The sequence below is a fragment of the Leuresthes tenuis genome, unplaced genomic scaffold (assembly GCF_036924035.1).
Source record: "Leuresthes tenuis unplaced genomic scaffold, fLeuTen1.0.hap1 SCAF_21, whole genome shotgun sequence".
In the NCBI taxonomy this organism is placed as follows: Eukaryota; Metazoa; Chordata; class Actinopteri; order Atheriniformes; family Atherinopsidae; genus Leuresthes; species Leuresthes tenuis.
In genome coordinates, this window is record NW_027325375.1 from 32,844,897 (window position 1) to 32,859,576 (window position 14,680).

At 47.9% G+C, this 14,680-nt stretch overlaps 1 protein-coding gene across 1 annotated transcript in view; it reads right to left on the minus strand.

Annotated features, from left to right (window-relative positions):
- LOC140279919 (arf-GAP with Rho-GAP domain, ANK repeat and PH domain-containing protein 1) overlaps positions 1-7,727 on the minus strand; it is a 33,493-nt gene extending 25,766 nt beyond the window's left edge. The window contains exons 1-8 of the mRNA XM_072375144.1: positions 7,611-7,727; positions 3,914-4,027; positions 3,779-3,837; positions 2,525-2,950; positions 1,987-2,094; positions 1,733-1,913; positions 1,555-1,650; positions 862-966 (exon numbers count right to left, since the gene is read on the minus strand). Coding sequence (XP_072231245.1) covers positions 862-966; positions 1,555-1,650; positions 1,733-1,913; positions 1,987-2,094; positions 2,525-2,950; positions 3,779-3,837; positions 3,914-3,990 — 1,052 coding nt within the window. The 5' untranslated portion in view covers positions 3,991-4,027; positions 7,611-7,727. The remainder of the gene's footprint in view (positions 1-861; positions 967-1,554; positions 1,651-1,732; positions 1,914-1,986; positions 2,095-2,524; positions 2,951-3,778; positions 3,838-3,913; positions 4,028-7,610) is intronic.
- Positions 7,728-14,680: the final 6,953 nt, after the last annotated feature.

Consider the following 14,680-nt stretch of genomic DNA (forward strand, 5'->3'; position numbering starts at 1 on the left):
ATCCATCCATCATCCATCCATCCATCATCCATCCATCATCATCCATCATCCATCCATCCATCATCCATCCATCCATCATCATCCATCCATCCATCCATCATCCATCCATCATCCATCCATCCATCCATCATCCATCCATCCATCCATCATCCATCCATCCATCATCCATCCATCCATAATCCATCCATCCATCCATCCATCATCCATCCATCCATCCATCATCCATCCATCCATCATCCATCCATCATCCATCCATCCATCATCCATCCATCCATCATCCATCCATCCATCCATCATCCATCCATCCATCATCCATCCATCCATCCATCCATCATCCATCCATCCATCCATCATCCATCCATCCATCCATCATCCATCCATCCATCCATCATCCAACCATCCATCCATCATCCATCCATAATCCATCCATCCATCCATCATCCATCCATCCATCCATCATCCATCCATCCATCATCCATCCATCCATAATCCATCCATCCATCCATCCATCATCCATCCATCCATCATCCATCCATCATCCATCCATCCATCATCCATCCATCCATCATCCATCCATCCATCCATCCATCATCCATCCATCCATCCATCATCCATCCATCCATCATCCATCCATCATCCATCCATCCATCATCCATCCATCCATCATCCATCCATCCATCCATCATCCATCCATCCATCATCCATCCATCCATCCATCCATCATCCATCCATCCATCCATCATCCATCCATCCATCCATCATCCATCCATCCATCCATCATCCATCCATCCATCCATCATCCATCCATCATCCACCCATCCATCCATCCTATCCATCAGTGTCTTTGCTCCTACTTCTTACCTGAATCCCTTCCAGACATCCAGCCAGCTGGTTCGGACCACAGCGCTCTGAGGAGCTGAACTTCCACTGGCTCCTTTCTTCCTGGACACCCGGATGGTGGCCGCCCTGCAGAACCGGCGCACTTTAACACCCTGAATGTCCACTATGTTCCCATTAGAGGTCTGGATTACTTTCTATGATAATGTATAATATAATTCTGAATAATACATTCTGGAATTCACAAACTATATTGGAAACAATTCACAAAAAGTTACCATAGTTTCAACCATATTCTGTGTTTTGTCATTTCAAAGACTTTGTGTGTGGTTGTTTGTCCCTGTGTGGCCTGTGATGGCGACCTGTCCAGGGTGCCCCCCCCCCCCGCCTGATGACCGCTGGGACAGGCTCCACCCCCCCGCGACCCGACCGGCGGATTAAGCGAGTATAGAAGAGGGATGGATGGTTATATGTACTGTGACATTATAATTCTCCTGTGGGATTAATAAAGTATTTTCTCAATAGTTGGAATGTCACTCTTTCAAAAAACTAGGGGTCAGGAACGCTGGTGTTTATGATCAACCTGAAATCTGGTTCACTGCGGCAGAATAAGAGCTGGAACCAGAAAATGTCTATAAACAGTTCATTGGTTCAAGCTTATACATACAGATACGTCCCCCAACCATCAGGAGGACGACCCTGACTGTGTGCATTTACCTCGGGGTCTTCTGTTTTGCAGGTTTTTGTGATTGATGAGGAGGGGGTGGGGCTGGTCGAGTTGGTATCAAACGTTCTGACTGATTGGACGAGACTCTACAAAACAGCAGCACACAGCCATGGTGTTAGCTTCAGGGGCAGAAGCAGCAGTTGTGATAATATTGCACATTGCACACACTTGTTGGTATTTCCAGGATCTCCTTCCATTAGCCTGTCAGTCTCAGTGAGGGCAGGGATAAATCCTGTTTCATCCTCCTCATTGGATGACTCGGTGTCAGCCTCCTCCTGGTTGGTCCAACAGGCCATAACAGTGACATACGGGTTTTCTTCTTTGGTGGTGTGGGGTGATGGAGATGAAGCTGGAACCAGAACAAACCAGAATCAGAAAGATAGCAGAAGGATGAAGAGCAGCGAGGGACAAACCAGCCGTACCTCCGGCAGTTTCCTCAGAGGCATTCATGGCACCCCCTGCAGGTGGGAGGCTGATTCCTGTAGTCGGGTCTAAGGATGCTGTCACCAGGTGTGCCAGCTCTCCAACATCTGGACACGTTCGGGACAGCACAGAGAGGAGGGTGTTAATGCCCTGTGATCAACAGCTTTAGTGGGTTGTTGCAGGTTAGAGTGCCTCCTGGTGTGGAAATCATGACTTCACGTAAAGTCTGAAGTCAGCCTGAAACCAGTCCATCTGAAGTCAAGCCCACCAACCGGCACCAGGAACAGTATCCGTTTCCATGGCACCCGAGGTGAGACTGAGCTCAAGTAAACATAAACTTTGATATTCTTATTCACCCCGGCACTTCAAACGAGTAAAATCTAAACAGCTGCAGATGCAGAACCAGTGAAAATTACCTTTAACCAGAACCAGTAACGACCAATGAGTTACTAACTGGTCATATAAGTTAGAGAGCTAAACTAAAATCACATCCCGGAGTCATGGAGGTCAGACCAGCTGAGTGATTGGTTGCTCTACCTGTGTGATCAGCTTCCATTAGTGATGGGGGGCGAGGTTCACCAGATGAAGGGGCTGAGGGGCTGGCAGCAGGATTAGTAACACTGCTAACAACCCCGGCTAAGCTTGATATGTTAGCCAGCGAGCTAACAATGCTGTCTAAGTTTGCAGCAGGTTTAGCCACAGCATTAGCAGCCTCTGCTAAGTCAGGTATGTGTGTGGAGATGCTGTTAGCCATGCTGTGGATAGAGGGCGGCGCTGGGGGGGCTGAGGGGGCTGAGGGGGCTGAGGGGGCTGAGGGGGCTGAGGGGGCAGGGCCTTCAATGGCAGCGGCGACTCCTGCAAGTGACGGGATGTTGATGGCGATGATGTCAGTGATTCTGGACAAAGCTGGAAAGACATCTTGGTTGGAAGCGGTAGGAAGCAGATGGGGAGCAGCATCTTGACCTGGGGGGGGTAAAACAGAGGGACATCGTTATCTGCTGATAGGCTGGAACAGCAGTCAGTCAACATGGTTTATTTAACCTGTCAGGTCAAATAAATGTGTTTCTGTCCTGTTCCATCGGGTTTCTTGAGGTTGAAGTCGATTGGTTCCAAAGAGCGACTCCTTTATCCTCTGATTATCAGACAGGTGGAAACCAACACGCCGTCCCTACTGAGGTTGAGGTGCCAGTGAGTTGTCCAAACTCGGATCCATAGAGCCTCACGGTTCAGCAGCCGGGATCGTTATCAGGTTTCAGGAAACAGTTCGGTGTGTAAGAGGTTAACTCAGTGATCTTTAGCTTGCTCTCCCAGGTGAAGCAGAGCATCCAGTCACAGGAAAAACTGGTTCGAGATAATCTCCAGCAGCAGCCAGAAGAATTCTATCAAACCAGTTCGACTGTTTCTCTAGACATTTGTTCTTAAATCAGATCAAAGACACATTTCAGGTTTATTCTGATTCTTTTTGGCTTTTTAATAAGCGGCAGCTTCTAAAAGATGTCGTGCTTTAAGATTCAGGATTAAACATAAAGTTTCAGGATAAAAAGATGATGATGCTCAGATGATGATGAGCTGTCCCTGAAGCTGCTGCAACATCTTCCTGCAGCATGTTCTCTGAATGTTACGGGAAGCCAGGTGAGTTTTACCAGGTGTACGACAGCCTGCTGTTTAACAGCACCATGGGACCCCCTCATCAGCACCTGGGCTGATTGACAGCTCTGAATCCCTTGCCTCAGCTGAATATGATGATGTCATCCTTACCTGGTTCTGTGGGGGTGGTGATGATGTGTGTACCTGCACTCAGGTGAACTCCATTAGAGAGGACTGGCTGCTGATCTTCATCCATCCCGTCTCTGAAACACAAACCTTCAGCTGCTCTTGTGTCTGCAGACTTCAGATTTATGTTATGTGCAATCAAGGTGAGCTCACCTGTCCAGAGAGGAGGTGGAGCTCCGACTGCCCCTGGTGTAGCGAGACCGAGGCTTTGGGACGGGAGGAGGAGTCATCTGTGACTCACCCAAGCGTAAACTGGGACACGTCAGACTGAGTACAGAAACAGAAAGTGTTCAAAGAATTCAGTCCCTGGATTCTGATAGGTCTCTGTGAGCAGTGACCGATCCAATCAGAGCTCAGTCCCTGGATTCTGATAGGTCTCTGTGTTCAGTGACCGATCCAATCAGACTTAGGTCCCTGGATTCTGATAGGTCTCTGTGGTCAGTGACCGATCCAATCAGACTTCAGTCCCTGGATTCTGATAGGTCTCTGTGGTCAGTGACCGATCCAATCAGACGTCAGTCCCTGGATTCTGATAGGTCTCTGTGGTCAGTGACCGATCCAATCAGACCTCAATCCCTGGATTCTGATAGGTCTCTGTGGTCAGTGACCGATCCAATCAGACTTCAGTCCCTGGATTCTGATAGGTCTCTGTGGTCAGTGACTGATCCAATCAGACGTCAGTCCCTGGATTCTGATAGGTCTCTGTGGTCAGTGACTGATCCAATCAGACTTAGGTCCCTGGATTCTGATAGGTCTCTGTGTTCAGTGACTGATCCAATCAGACTTAGGTCCCTGGATTCTGATAGGTCTCTGTGTTCAGTGACCGATCCAATCAGACGTCAGTCCCTGGATTCTGATAGGTCTCTGTGGTCAGTGACCGATCCAATCAGACTTCAGTCCCTGGATTCTGATAGGTCTCTGTGGTCAGTGACCGATCCAATCAGACGTCAGTCCCTGGATTCTGATAGGTCTCTGTGGTCAGTGACCGATCCAATCAGACTTCAGTCCCTGGATTCTGATAGGTCTCTGTGGTCAGTGACCGATCCAATCAGACGTCAGTCCCTGGATTCTGATAGGTCTCTGTGGTCAGTGACCGATCCAATCAGACTTCAGTCCCTGGATTCTGATAGGTCTCTGTGGTCAGTGACCGATCCAATCAGACTTCAGTCCCTGGATTCTGATAGGTCTCTGTGGTCAGTGACTGATCCAATCAGACTTCAGTCCCTGGATTCTGATAGGTCTCTGTGAGCAGTGACCGATCCAATCAGACTTCAGTCCCTGGATTCTGATAGGTCACTGTGGGCAGTGACCGATCCAATCAGACGTCAGTCCCTGGATTCTGATAGGTCTCTGTGGGCAGTGACCGATCCAATCAGACGTCAGTCCCTGGATTCTGATAGGTCACTGTGGTCAGTGACCGATCCAATCAGACGTCAGTCCCTGGATTCTGATAGGTCTCTGTGGTCAGTGACCGATCCAATCAGACTTCAGTCCCTGGATTCTGATAGGTCTCTGTGAGCAGTGACCGATCCAATCAGACTTCAGTCCCTGGATTCTGATAGGTCTCTGTGGGCAGTGACCGATCCAATCAGACTTCAGTCCCTGGATTCTGATAGGTCTCTGTGGGCAGTGACCGATCCAATCAGACTTCAGTCCCTGGATTCTGATAGGTCTCTGTGGGCAGTGACCGATCCAATCAGACTTTTAGATCATTAATAACTGCTGCCAGCTGATGAGGATCAGTCAGGAGTCCTGACCCGGATCCTGAATCTGAACACAGCAGCTCTCCTGTGACATCTGAAACTGCATTGTAGTGATTTTCTGATCCCAACGTCAGCAGATTAAAGCAGCTTTCAGGTTTCAGATCAACAGGAAACACGTCATGGTTCTGAATCCACAGAAACTCAAACCATCAAAGCATCGAACCATCATTCCTCAGTGGTAGGAGTCAGAGTTTCTGACAGCAGGAGTCAGAGTTTCTGACAGCAGGAGTCAGAGTTTCTGACGGCAGGAGTCAAAGTTTCTGACGGCAGGAGTCAGAGTTTCTAACAGCAGGAGTCAGAGTTTCTGACAGCAGGAGTCAGAGTTTCTGACAGCAGGTCAGAGTTTCTGACAGCAGGAGTCAGAGTTTCTGACAGCAGGTCAGAGTTTCTGACGGCAGGAGTCAGAGTTTCTGACAGCAGGAGTCAGAGTTTCTGACAGCAGGAGTCAGTGTTTCTGACAGCAGGAGTCAGAGTTTCTGACAGCAAGAGTCAGAGTTTCTAACAGCAGGAGTCAGTGTTTCTGACAGCAGGAGTCAGAGTTTCTGACAGCAGGAGTCAGAGTTTCTAACGGCAGGAGTCAGAGTTTCTGACGGCAGGAGTCAGAGTTTCTGACAGCAGGAGTCAGAGTTTCTGACGGCAGGAGTCAGAGTTTCTGACAGCAGGAGTCAGAGTTTCTAACAGCAGGAGTCAGAGTTTCTGACAGCAGGAGTCAGAGTTTCTGACAGCAGGAGTCAGAGTTTCTGACGGCAGGAGTCAGAGTTTCTGACAGCAGGAGTCAGAGTTTCTAACAGCAGGAGTCAGAGTTTCTGACAGCAGGAGTCAGAGTTTCTGACAGCAGGTCAGAGTTTCTGACGGCAGGAGTCAGAGTTTCTGACGGCAGGAGTCAGAGTTTCTGACAGCAGGTCAGAGTTTCTGACAGCAAGAGTCAGAGTTTCTAACAGCAGGAGTCAGTGTTTCTGACAGCAGGAGTCAGAGTTTCTGACGGCAGGAGTCAGAGTTTCTGACGGCAGGAGTCAGAGTTTCTGACGGCAGGAGTCAGAGTTTCTGACGGCAGGAGTCAGAGTTTCTGACGGCAGGAGTCAGAGTTTCTGACAGCAGGAGTCAGAGTTTCTGACGGCAGGAGTCAGAGTTTCTGACGGCAGGAGTCAGAGTTTCTGACAGCAGGAGTCAGAGTTTCTAACAGCAGGAGTCAGAGTTTCTAACAGCAGGAGTCAGAGTTTCTGACAGCAGGAGTCAGAGTTTCTGACAGCAGGAGTCAGAGTTTCTGACAGCAGGAGTCAGAGTTTCTAACAGCAGGAGTCAGAGTTTCTGACAGCAGGAGTCAGAGTTTCTGACAGCAGGAGTCAGAGTTTCTAACAGCAGGAGTCAGAGTTTCTGACAGCAGGAGTCAGAGTTTCTGACAGCAGGAGTCAGAGTTTCTGACAGCAGGAGTCAGAGTTTCTGACGGCAGGAGTCAGAGTTTCTGACAGCAGGAGTCAGAGTTTCTGACAGCAGGAGTCAGTGTTTCTGACGGCAGGAGTCAGAGTTTCTGACAGCAGGAGTCAGAGTTTCTGACGGCAGGAGTCAGAGTTTCTGACAGCAGGAGTCAGAGTTTCTGACAGCAGGAGTCAGAGTTTCTGACAGCAGGAGTCAGAGTTTCTGACAGCAGGAGTCAGAGTTTCTGACGGCAGGAGTCAGAGTTTCTGACAGCAGGAGTCAGAGTTTCTGACGGCAGGTCAGAGTTTCTGATTATGTAGGAACCTGCAGGTTGCTTCAGTCACACCATGTGCTCTTCCACAGACCCAAACATGTTTTTATTTCCTGACCCGAGGCTTCTCTCCCAGCAGACTCCCTGCAGGGATCAGACGATCGTTTCCTGAGGACCGAACTTAAGTCTCAAAGGTGAAAGTTAATGAGTCACCTGCCAGCCTGATAAGTAAGAAACAGAATCCTGCCATAAGGCCGGAGAGACTGTGGTTTAATAGAAAGCTGCAACATCTGTTCCACACTAACTAACCAACTAACTAACTAACTAACTAACTAACTAACTAACTAACTAACTAACTAACCAACTAACAGTAAGTTAGAGTGATCTGTGGTGGTCTTACCTCACTGGGAGCTCCTCAGCCTCAGTGTCAGCTGCTCAGATTCTCTCTAATCCGTACCTATTTCTACGTGTTTGTTGCCTCTCTGTGAAGCTGTTTACCTGTCAGCTCACCTGTGCACCTGTGCACCTGTGCACCTTTGTCACTTCATACCTGTCTGAGTTTCTTCATGCTGGGTGTCTGCACTCATAAACTCTCTGTGCTGAATCTGCTCCTCAGTCTGTCTATCTCTGTGAGGACCTGCCTCCCTCGGACCTCTCTGTTCACTGCGGTCCATCCAGAGGTTACTCGGGGCCCTTTAGAGGGCCGGCACCTCAGCTTGGGACAGCAGCAGCTGATCAATAACCTGATCGTTCATTCGTTAAAAACAGTAGGTTCTGATAAAAACAATATATTGATCAGGAGACTCTAATCAGCCAATAATAGATGAGTTGTTTGAACAGACTTTTTTAGAGTGTGACCTCGCCTGTTCTACCTGCTCCAGGAATGTGGGCGTGTCTTCACCTGTGAATGTGTTGAGTCATGCTGATGTGTGCAGGTGAAGCATTTCATGAGATGGGAACACAGTGTGCCTTCCACTGGGGAAAGGCTCAGAGATATGTCCATAAAGTCAGAAACACAGAACACGGGGGGACACTGAACACACCACGCGGGGGGACACTGAACACACCACGCGGGGTGACATTGAACACACCACGCGGGGGGACACTGAACACACCACGCGGGGGGACATTGAACACACCACGCGGGGGGACATTGAACACACCACGCGGGGGGACATTGAACACACCACGCGGGGGGACATTGAACACACCACGCGGGGGGACACTGAACACACCACACGGGGGGACACTGAACACACCACACGGGGGGACACTGAACACACCACGCGGGGGGACATTGAACACACCGCGCGGGGGGACACTGAACACACCACGCGGGGGGACACTGAACACACCACGCAGGGGGACATTGAACACACCACGCGGGGGGACATTGAACACACCACGCGGGGGGACACTGAACACACCACGCAGGGGGACATTGAACACACCACACAGGTGTAACCTAACCCTAAATTCTCTGACCTATATTGCCCTAACCCTAAAGTCTGCCTTCCCCAGAGCACTGCCTTGGAAAAACCTTTCCCTCCCCATCTTTCCTAACCCTGGGACCTCGGCTTCCTTTGCCCTAAACCTAAAAACCTTTCCCTCCCCATTATACCTAATCCTAGGACTCAACCCACTGTTTAAAGTTTCAGTCACACCCAGATTAGATGAGCTCCCCCCACCGCAGAGCAGAGGTAACGAGGGGTCTGCTGGGTCCGTGGTTGGCAGATTCTGCTGTAATCGGTGCATTTAGGAGCCCTCTGGAAACCAGGAACTTTTTTAGGAGTGTTTCTTATTTCTCTGTCCTGTTTTTGTTGTTTCTTGTCTCACTTATTAATTCATCACTTATTTGATCAATTTAAGTCATAAACATAATCAAATAAATAAATAACCTGACTTTTACAAAGAACAGACAATGACCAAAACAATTTGTCGAGGAGACGAGTCGCAGGAGGAGTTGGACCAGGGGGCAACGAGCCTCTGGGGGATCCCAGCCTGCCGGAGACGGGCTCGGTTTCCACTCCTAACCCCCCCCCCCGATGAAGACGAACACAGGAGGAACCTTGTGACAGCTGCTGCGTGACGACGCCTCGTCAGTCTGTGGCAGCTCTCAGCTGTCAGAGCACGACCGGCTGAAGGGAGGCAGCTACCCAGGAGCTCATTCAGCAGCAGCACATCTGCACCGAGGGACACCAGCAGCTGGAAACACATGGAAATGGCCTGTAAGTGCAACTGAAACTTTCACTCGTGTACTTTATCCACTCTGCAGCCTCTCTGTCTGCTAAATGATGGCGTTTTAACTGTTCTTGGAGATGCTCCTCCTCCCACGGTTTGGACTGTTAACCCTGCATCCAGCTGCCGTCTGCTCAAACACTCGGGATTTGGTTGTTAAATGTATCTCATAATATATTGTTAAAGCGCTGTGGGACCAAAACCCAACTTCAGTTCAGTCTGAATCAGCTTTAATCAGAGCTCATTACGTTTCGGATTCTGACTGCATTCACTGCTGTTTAGTTCTTTGTTGTGGAGATAAAGATGAAAATGAACTCCTGGAATCCACCTAATTACTGTTCTGCTGGGGGTGAAAATAAATGTCCCACGATTAGTTACTGTGCTGCGACGTTTGTTGGCAGAGATTCAACTCTCGATGAGAAAGAATCCCGTCAGAGCTGTTCGGCTAACCCTGAATTCATATCACATTCTGTCATAACTTAAGTCTGCACTGATCTATGAAATTATACAGAATAAGAGAAGGCAACGTTTCCCTTTTAGTGGCAGCAAGTGTAAATGATGCATTTGTGTTCTGACAGCTGATGAAGAGAATAAGAATCGGTCATTTTCGGGTATAATTCTAAATGTTTTACATTAAATTTGGTCTTCGTAGCACCAGTTCACAACATGTCTGATCTCACAGATACAGTCCAATTAAATTCAATTGGAACCCAACTCAAAGTAATCTATTTCTATCCAATACATTAGAATCCATTTCAACTCAAATCCGCCCAATTCAATTTAACCGTCCTCATTAGTTAGAAAACTGTGGCGGCGATGCTAACCCTGTTTGAATTTTCCTTTGTCATTAAGGCTTTAACCCTAAAGTCTGTCAGAGCGCAGCAGACCACAGAGAAATAGATAAACTCCTGATAATGGGATCAAAAACGGTGAAATTAAACAAATCACGAACTGTACGAGCCCCGTTTTTAGATTATGTGCACATAGATGAGTCTATAGGTATGAATCAATAAGAACATTTATTAATCATCACAGACAGCTTAATGAGCTCATTAGAGCCAGTTTCATTTCAGGGCTTCTGACAGGTGAGAGTCTCGCTGTGATGGAAAATGGTGCTGACTGCGTCTCTTAATGTTTCCTGTAATCATACCTTTTATTTTCAGTTCTATTACAGATTTTAGTGCTTTGGCTGATCGTTGAACAGCAAAATCTTGATTAAACTGAAAATAAAATCGACCAAAGAGCTCCCTCTCAGCAGTCAGCCGCAGGTTCGCACATATCACACCATTTTCTTCTTTTTTTACAGTGTCCAACTTCCTTTAATTGTATTATAAGAATAACTTTTGATTTGTAGTTTTTTCACATTTCTAAAATCCGTTTATAATCTGTTGAGTTCAATTTGAAGCGTTTCAGTGTGAAAAATTCAGACAAAGTGTTGTCTTTACTTCTGGATTCTGCTTTCCCATTCAGTCAAAGTTCACCCACAATAATCCAGTTTGGATCGAAGACATTCTTCAGTAACAGACACAGCTCACCTGCGTTTCTCAGCCTGTAAACAGCTGGATAATCTGAAGCCCAGAGTAACAGACTGACTCTGAGGCCCAGAGTAACAGACTGACTCTGAAGGGGAGGAACAGACTGACTCTGAGGCCCAGAGTAACAGACTGACTCTGAGGCCCAGAGTAACAGACTGACTCTGAGGCCCAGAGTAACAGACTGACTCTGAGGCCCAGAGTAACAGACTGACTCTGAGGCCCAGAGTAACAGACTGACTCTGAGGCCCAGAGTAACAGACTGACTCTGAAGGGGAGGAACAGACTGACTCTGAGGCCCAGAGTAACAGACTGACTCTGAGGCCCAGAGTAACAGACTGACTCTGAAGGGGGGGAACAGGCTGCAGCACCTCTGGCTGTTTCAGAGAAAGGCAGGACTTCCCCGAAGAAAGATGACATTTTCACTTACATTCCAACACACCTGAAGAGAAAAACAGGCTTTGAACACTGCCAGGAACAGCGTGTATTCAGGAAAGACCAGTAGAGATGAAGCAGGAAGTCCCAGCAGTGTTGGTAAAATGCTCTGTTTGCAGTCTCAGCTGCTTCAGCCTTCTCCACCCTCTAGTTTCCTGTTGAAGCTCAGATGTTCGTGTGGACAGGACCAGCAGCTCAGCTTCATCATTTATATCTTGACAAATATGTTCAGTCAAATATTTGTACTGTTTTTTTATTTTGACCTTGGTTTCCGTTGTAGAAAAATGTGAGAAACATTAAAACTCAAAACTCACAAGGTGGAGGTCAACAGAGATCTGATTTCCATCTGAGCCTTCCTTACCTTAAAGGCCTCTTTAGTTCCAACCAGCCGGTCTCTGAACCACCTGACCAGTGTGCTTTGGGTCGTTCTCACCTTTCAGCTGTTTATCTGTCTGAAACAGCATGTTCTGGTCACAGGATCCAAGGGGTGGAACCTCCTGGAGGAGAGTCAGTGCTGCAGTGGAAGAGGAAACCTGAGGCCTCCTCCCCTGTTCAGGGGTGGTTTCTCCAGTTAAACATCGATGCTTCTCTGCCTCCTCTCTGGAACCATGTTCTCTGAGGACAGTAAAGTGTTGCTTTTCCTTCAGATGGACGTGGCCTGCTGAGTCTGGATCTGAAGTTCTGGTTCTCTGCTGAGGAGGTTCTTGGGTTTGAAGTGTTTGGAGGGGATCCTTCTGGTCTCGGTTGGGTTCTGCGCTGGTTGGTCAGGGTTTCTTTGGTCATTTGACAAACACAGTTTGGGAATCCACAGGTTTGCAGTGCGTCTTTGATGCATTTGTGTGGCAGTAGGAACACTCTCAGCCTGAAGTCCATGAAGATGAGTCCATGAAGATGAGTCCATGAAGATGAGTCCATGTGATCACCTTTCCTTTAATGCTGAGACGTCTGTCCTCTTCAGCGTGCAGCACAGTCTGAAACAGGCAGCTTTTACTCTTTCACATTCCACTTGTGATGATCCAAATACTTTATGTGCTTCGTGAATTTGGTCCACATCTGTGGCTTGGTGGTGTTCCTTTGTACGAGCTCAGGGCTTTGTGTTCCCCTTCCTCCATTTAAAGGTTTGCCCCAGCGGGGGCATCCCTTCTGCTTCTGTCTGTATGAAGGTGGTATCAAGGCCCAGCTCTGGTTAGAGTGAAGCTGGTCCTGTTGTTTAAGGAGCCGTCTTACTGCATGACAATCAACTGGAACTGGTTTCAGATGTTTGGCTTCGATGACTGTGAAGTTCTGTATGTGAAAGAGAATGTGCGCTAACTCTGGATGCGATGGCGATCCCATCGAGCGTGGAGCTGCACCTAGGACCAGGTGCCTGGGAATACAGGAGCAGTGTGTTTTTATATTGGCAGGAAGCACAACAAGATGGAAGCAGGTGGTGATTTTACCACGTCACCATGGCAACTCCACTAATAGGGCTGGGTACCAAACTTCGGTTCTTTTAAGGCACCGACCGAAACGCTTCGGTAGTATCGAGTATCAAAACACGCCTCGTCTGTCGGTGCCAAGTTTCGGTCCCCAGAGATTAATCACGTGATCAATAACTGATCAGACTGCCCTCGATTGGCTGTATGAACGTTACACTTTGATGCAGGAACATGTGGCCCACAGACGGGTTCACGGGTATCTGGGTTGGGAACTGTAGGTGTGTGTAGAACCGGCGAATCAACGCCACCGAGGTCTAAAGCGCGGCTCCATTTCACCGAGATCGACGCCAACCGAGCGATGCAACATGTGCCAAAAAGTCACCGCTGCTGAGGCAGCAACACGACTCATTTAATGAATCCTTTGACCTGCACAAAATCAACTTCAGAGCAGAAAGTTGCTCCGTGTTTGACAGGAAGAAGGTCGGACCGCAGCCATCGTCCTCTCAGCATTGAAGTGTGGACGCCACGGAGCTGAGCGGCATCATTCAATAACCTCAAGCACCGAGGACATCGCAGGGCGCGGCTTTTTAACAGAAATCCAGCAGTAATCTCAATGTTACTGCAACTTAATACTGCAGAAAGCAGACATGGTGATGTGTCTGAAGGAAAGCTGCTCAGTGAAAATGATCCTCAGTGTGTGGGATAGAGTTAGACACCAACCTGTCACCTGTTATTTGTTGTTAATTTCTTCTGTAAGAAAACTGCTTGGATTGGAAAATGCTGAGCTGAAAAATAAAACTGAACATTTGTACTGTTATGCCTAATTTCCTTTTTGTTAGAATTGATATGATAAAATTGGTATAGAAAAAAGTATCGTTCAGGAACTGGTATCGAAGTGAAGGTATCGGTATTGGTGCCGGTATCGAAAAACTTTGATTGATAACCAGCCCTGTCCCCTAATGGTGCAAATTATAAGCCAATCCTCCTAGAAATCATTGAGAGAGCAGCTTCCATAGGACTTTATGTGGTAAACATTACCACCGACATGGGCAATCAAGCTATGTGGCGGTTCTTTGGAGCCACAACAAAACATCTGTCCCACACCCAGTAAGACCAGACAAGAGGCTGTACTTCATGGCAGATGTCTGGTGAAGAATTTGAAGAATGCCCTTGTTCCTGGACAAACATTTAGAATTCCACCTGAGACAGGAGAGAAAGCCTCTCATACAATGACGTTTCAACTGGTCCCTTGAAAGATTTTCAGAAGGAATGCCATTGAAAATTGCTCCAAACCTGTCACAAAGAACCCTTCAAACCAGTCATTTTGACCAAATGAAGGTGGGAGCTGCAATGAATGTCTTCAGTAAGTCAGCAAGTGCAGGTCTGAAATAAACGGTGGAGAGGGAGCAGCGACCTACCTCTAAGCTGACAACAGCATGGTTTCTGGAGCAGGTGAACCACTGGTCTGACATCATGTCCTCTCACCATCCTGTGATGGCACTGAGCATTAAGATGGAAGAGTACAACAGAGCCATTCATTTCCTCCAACTCTTCTGTGAACTAAAGACTGGTCAAAAGGGCAGCTGGAAACCAGTCCAAACACTCATGGCAACATCTACAAGTTTATCAATCCAAAAAGACGTGCTTGACCATGGACACATGTTTGTGCTGACTCGCAGATTTACCCGAGACACCAGTGGAGTTTCACCAGGCACTGAGATCAATCTCAGTTGGGCAGTTTTTTTACAACAGTCAAATCAGGAAGCTGTCAGGAGCATAACAGCAGTCTCTGGCAGAGTTCCTGGACATTAAGGAGACATTTCCCAGTCCTGGCCTGAGTGTGGACC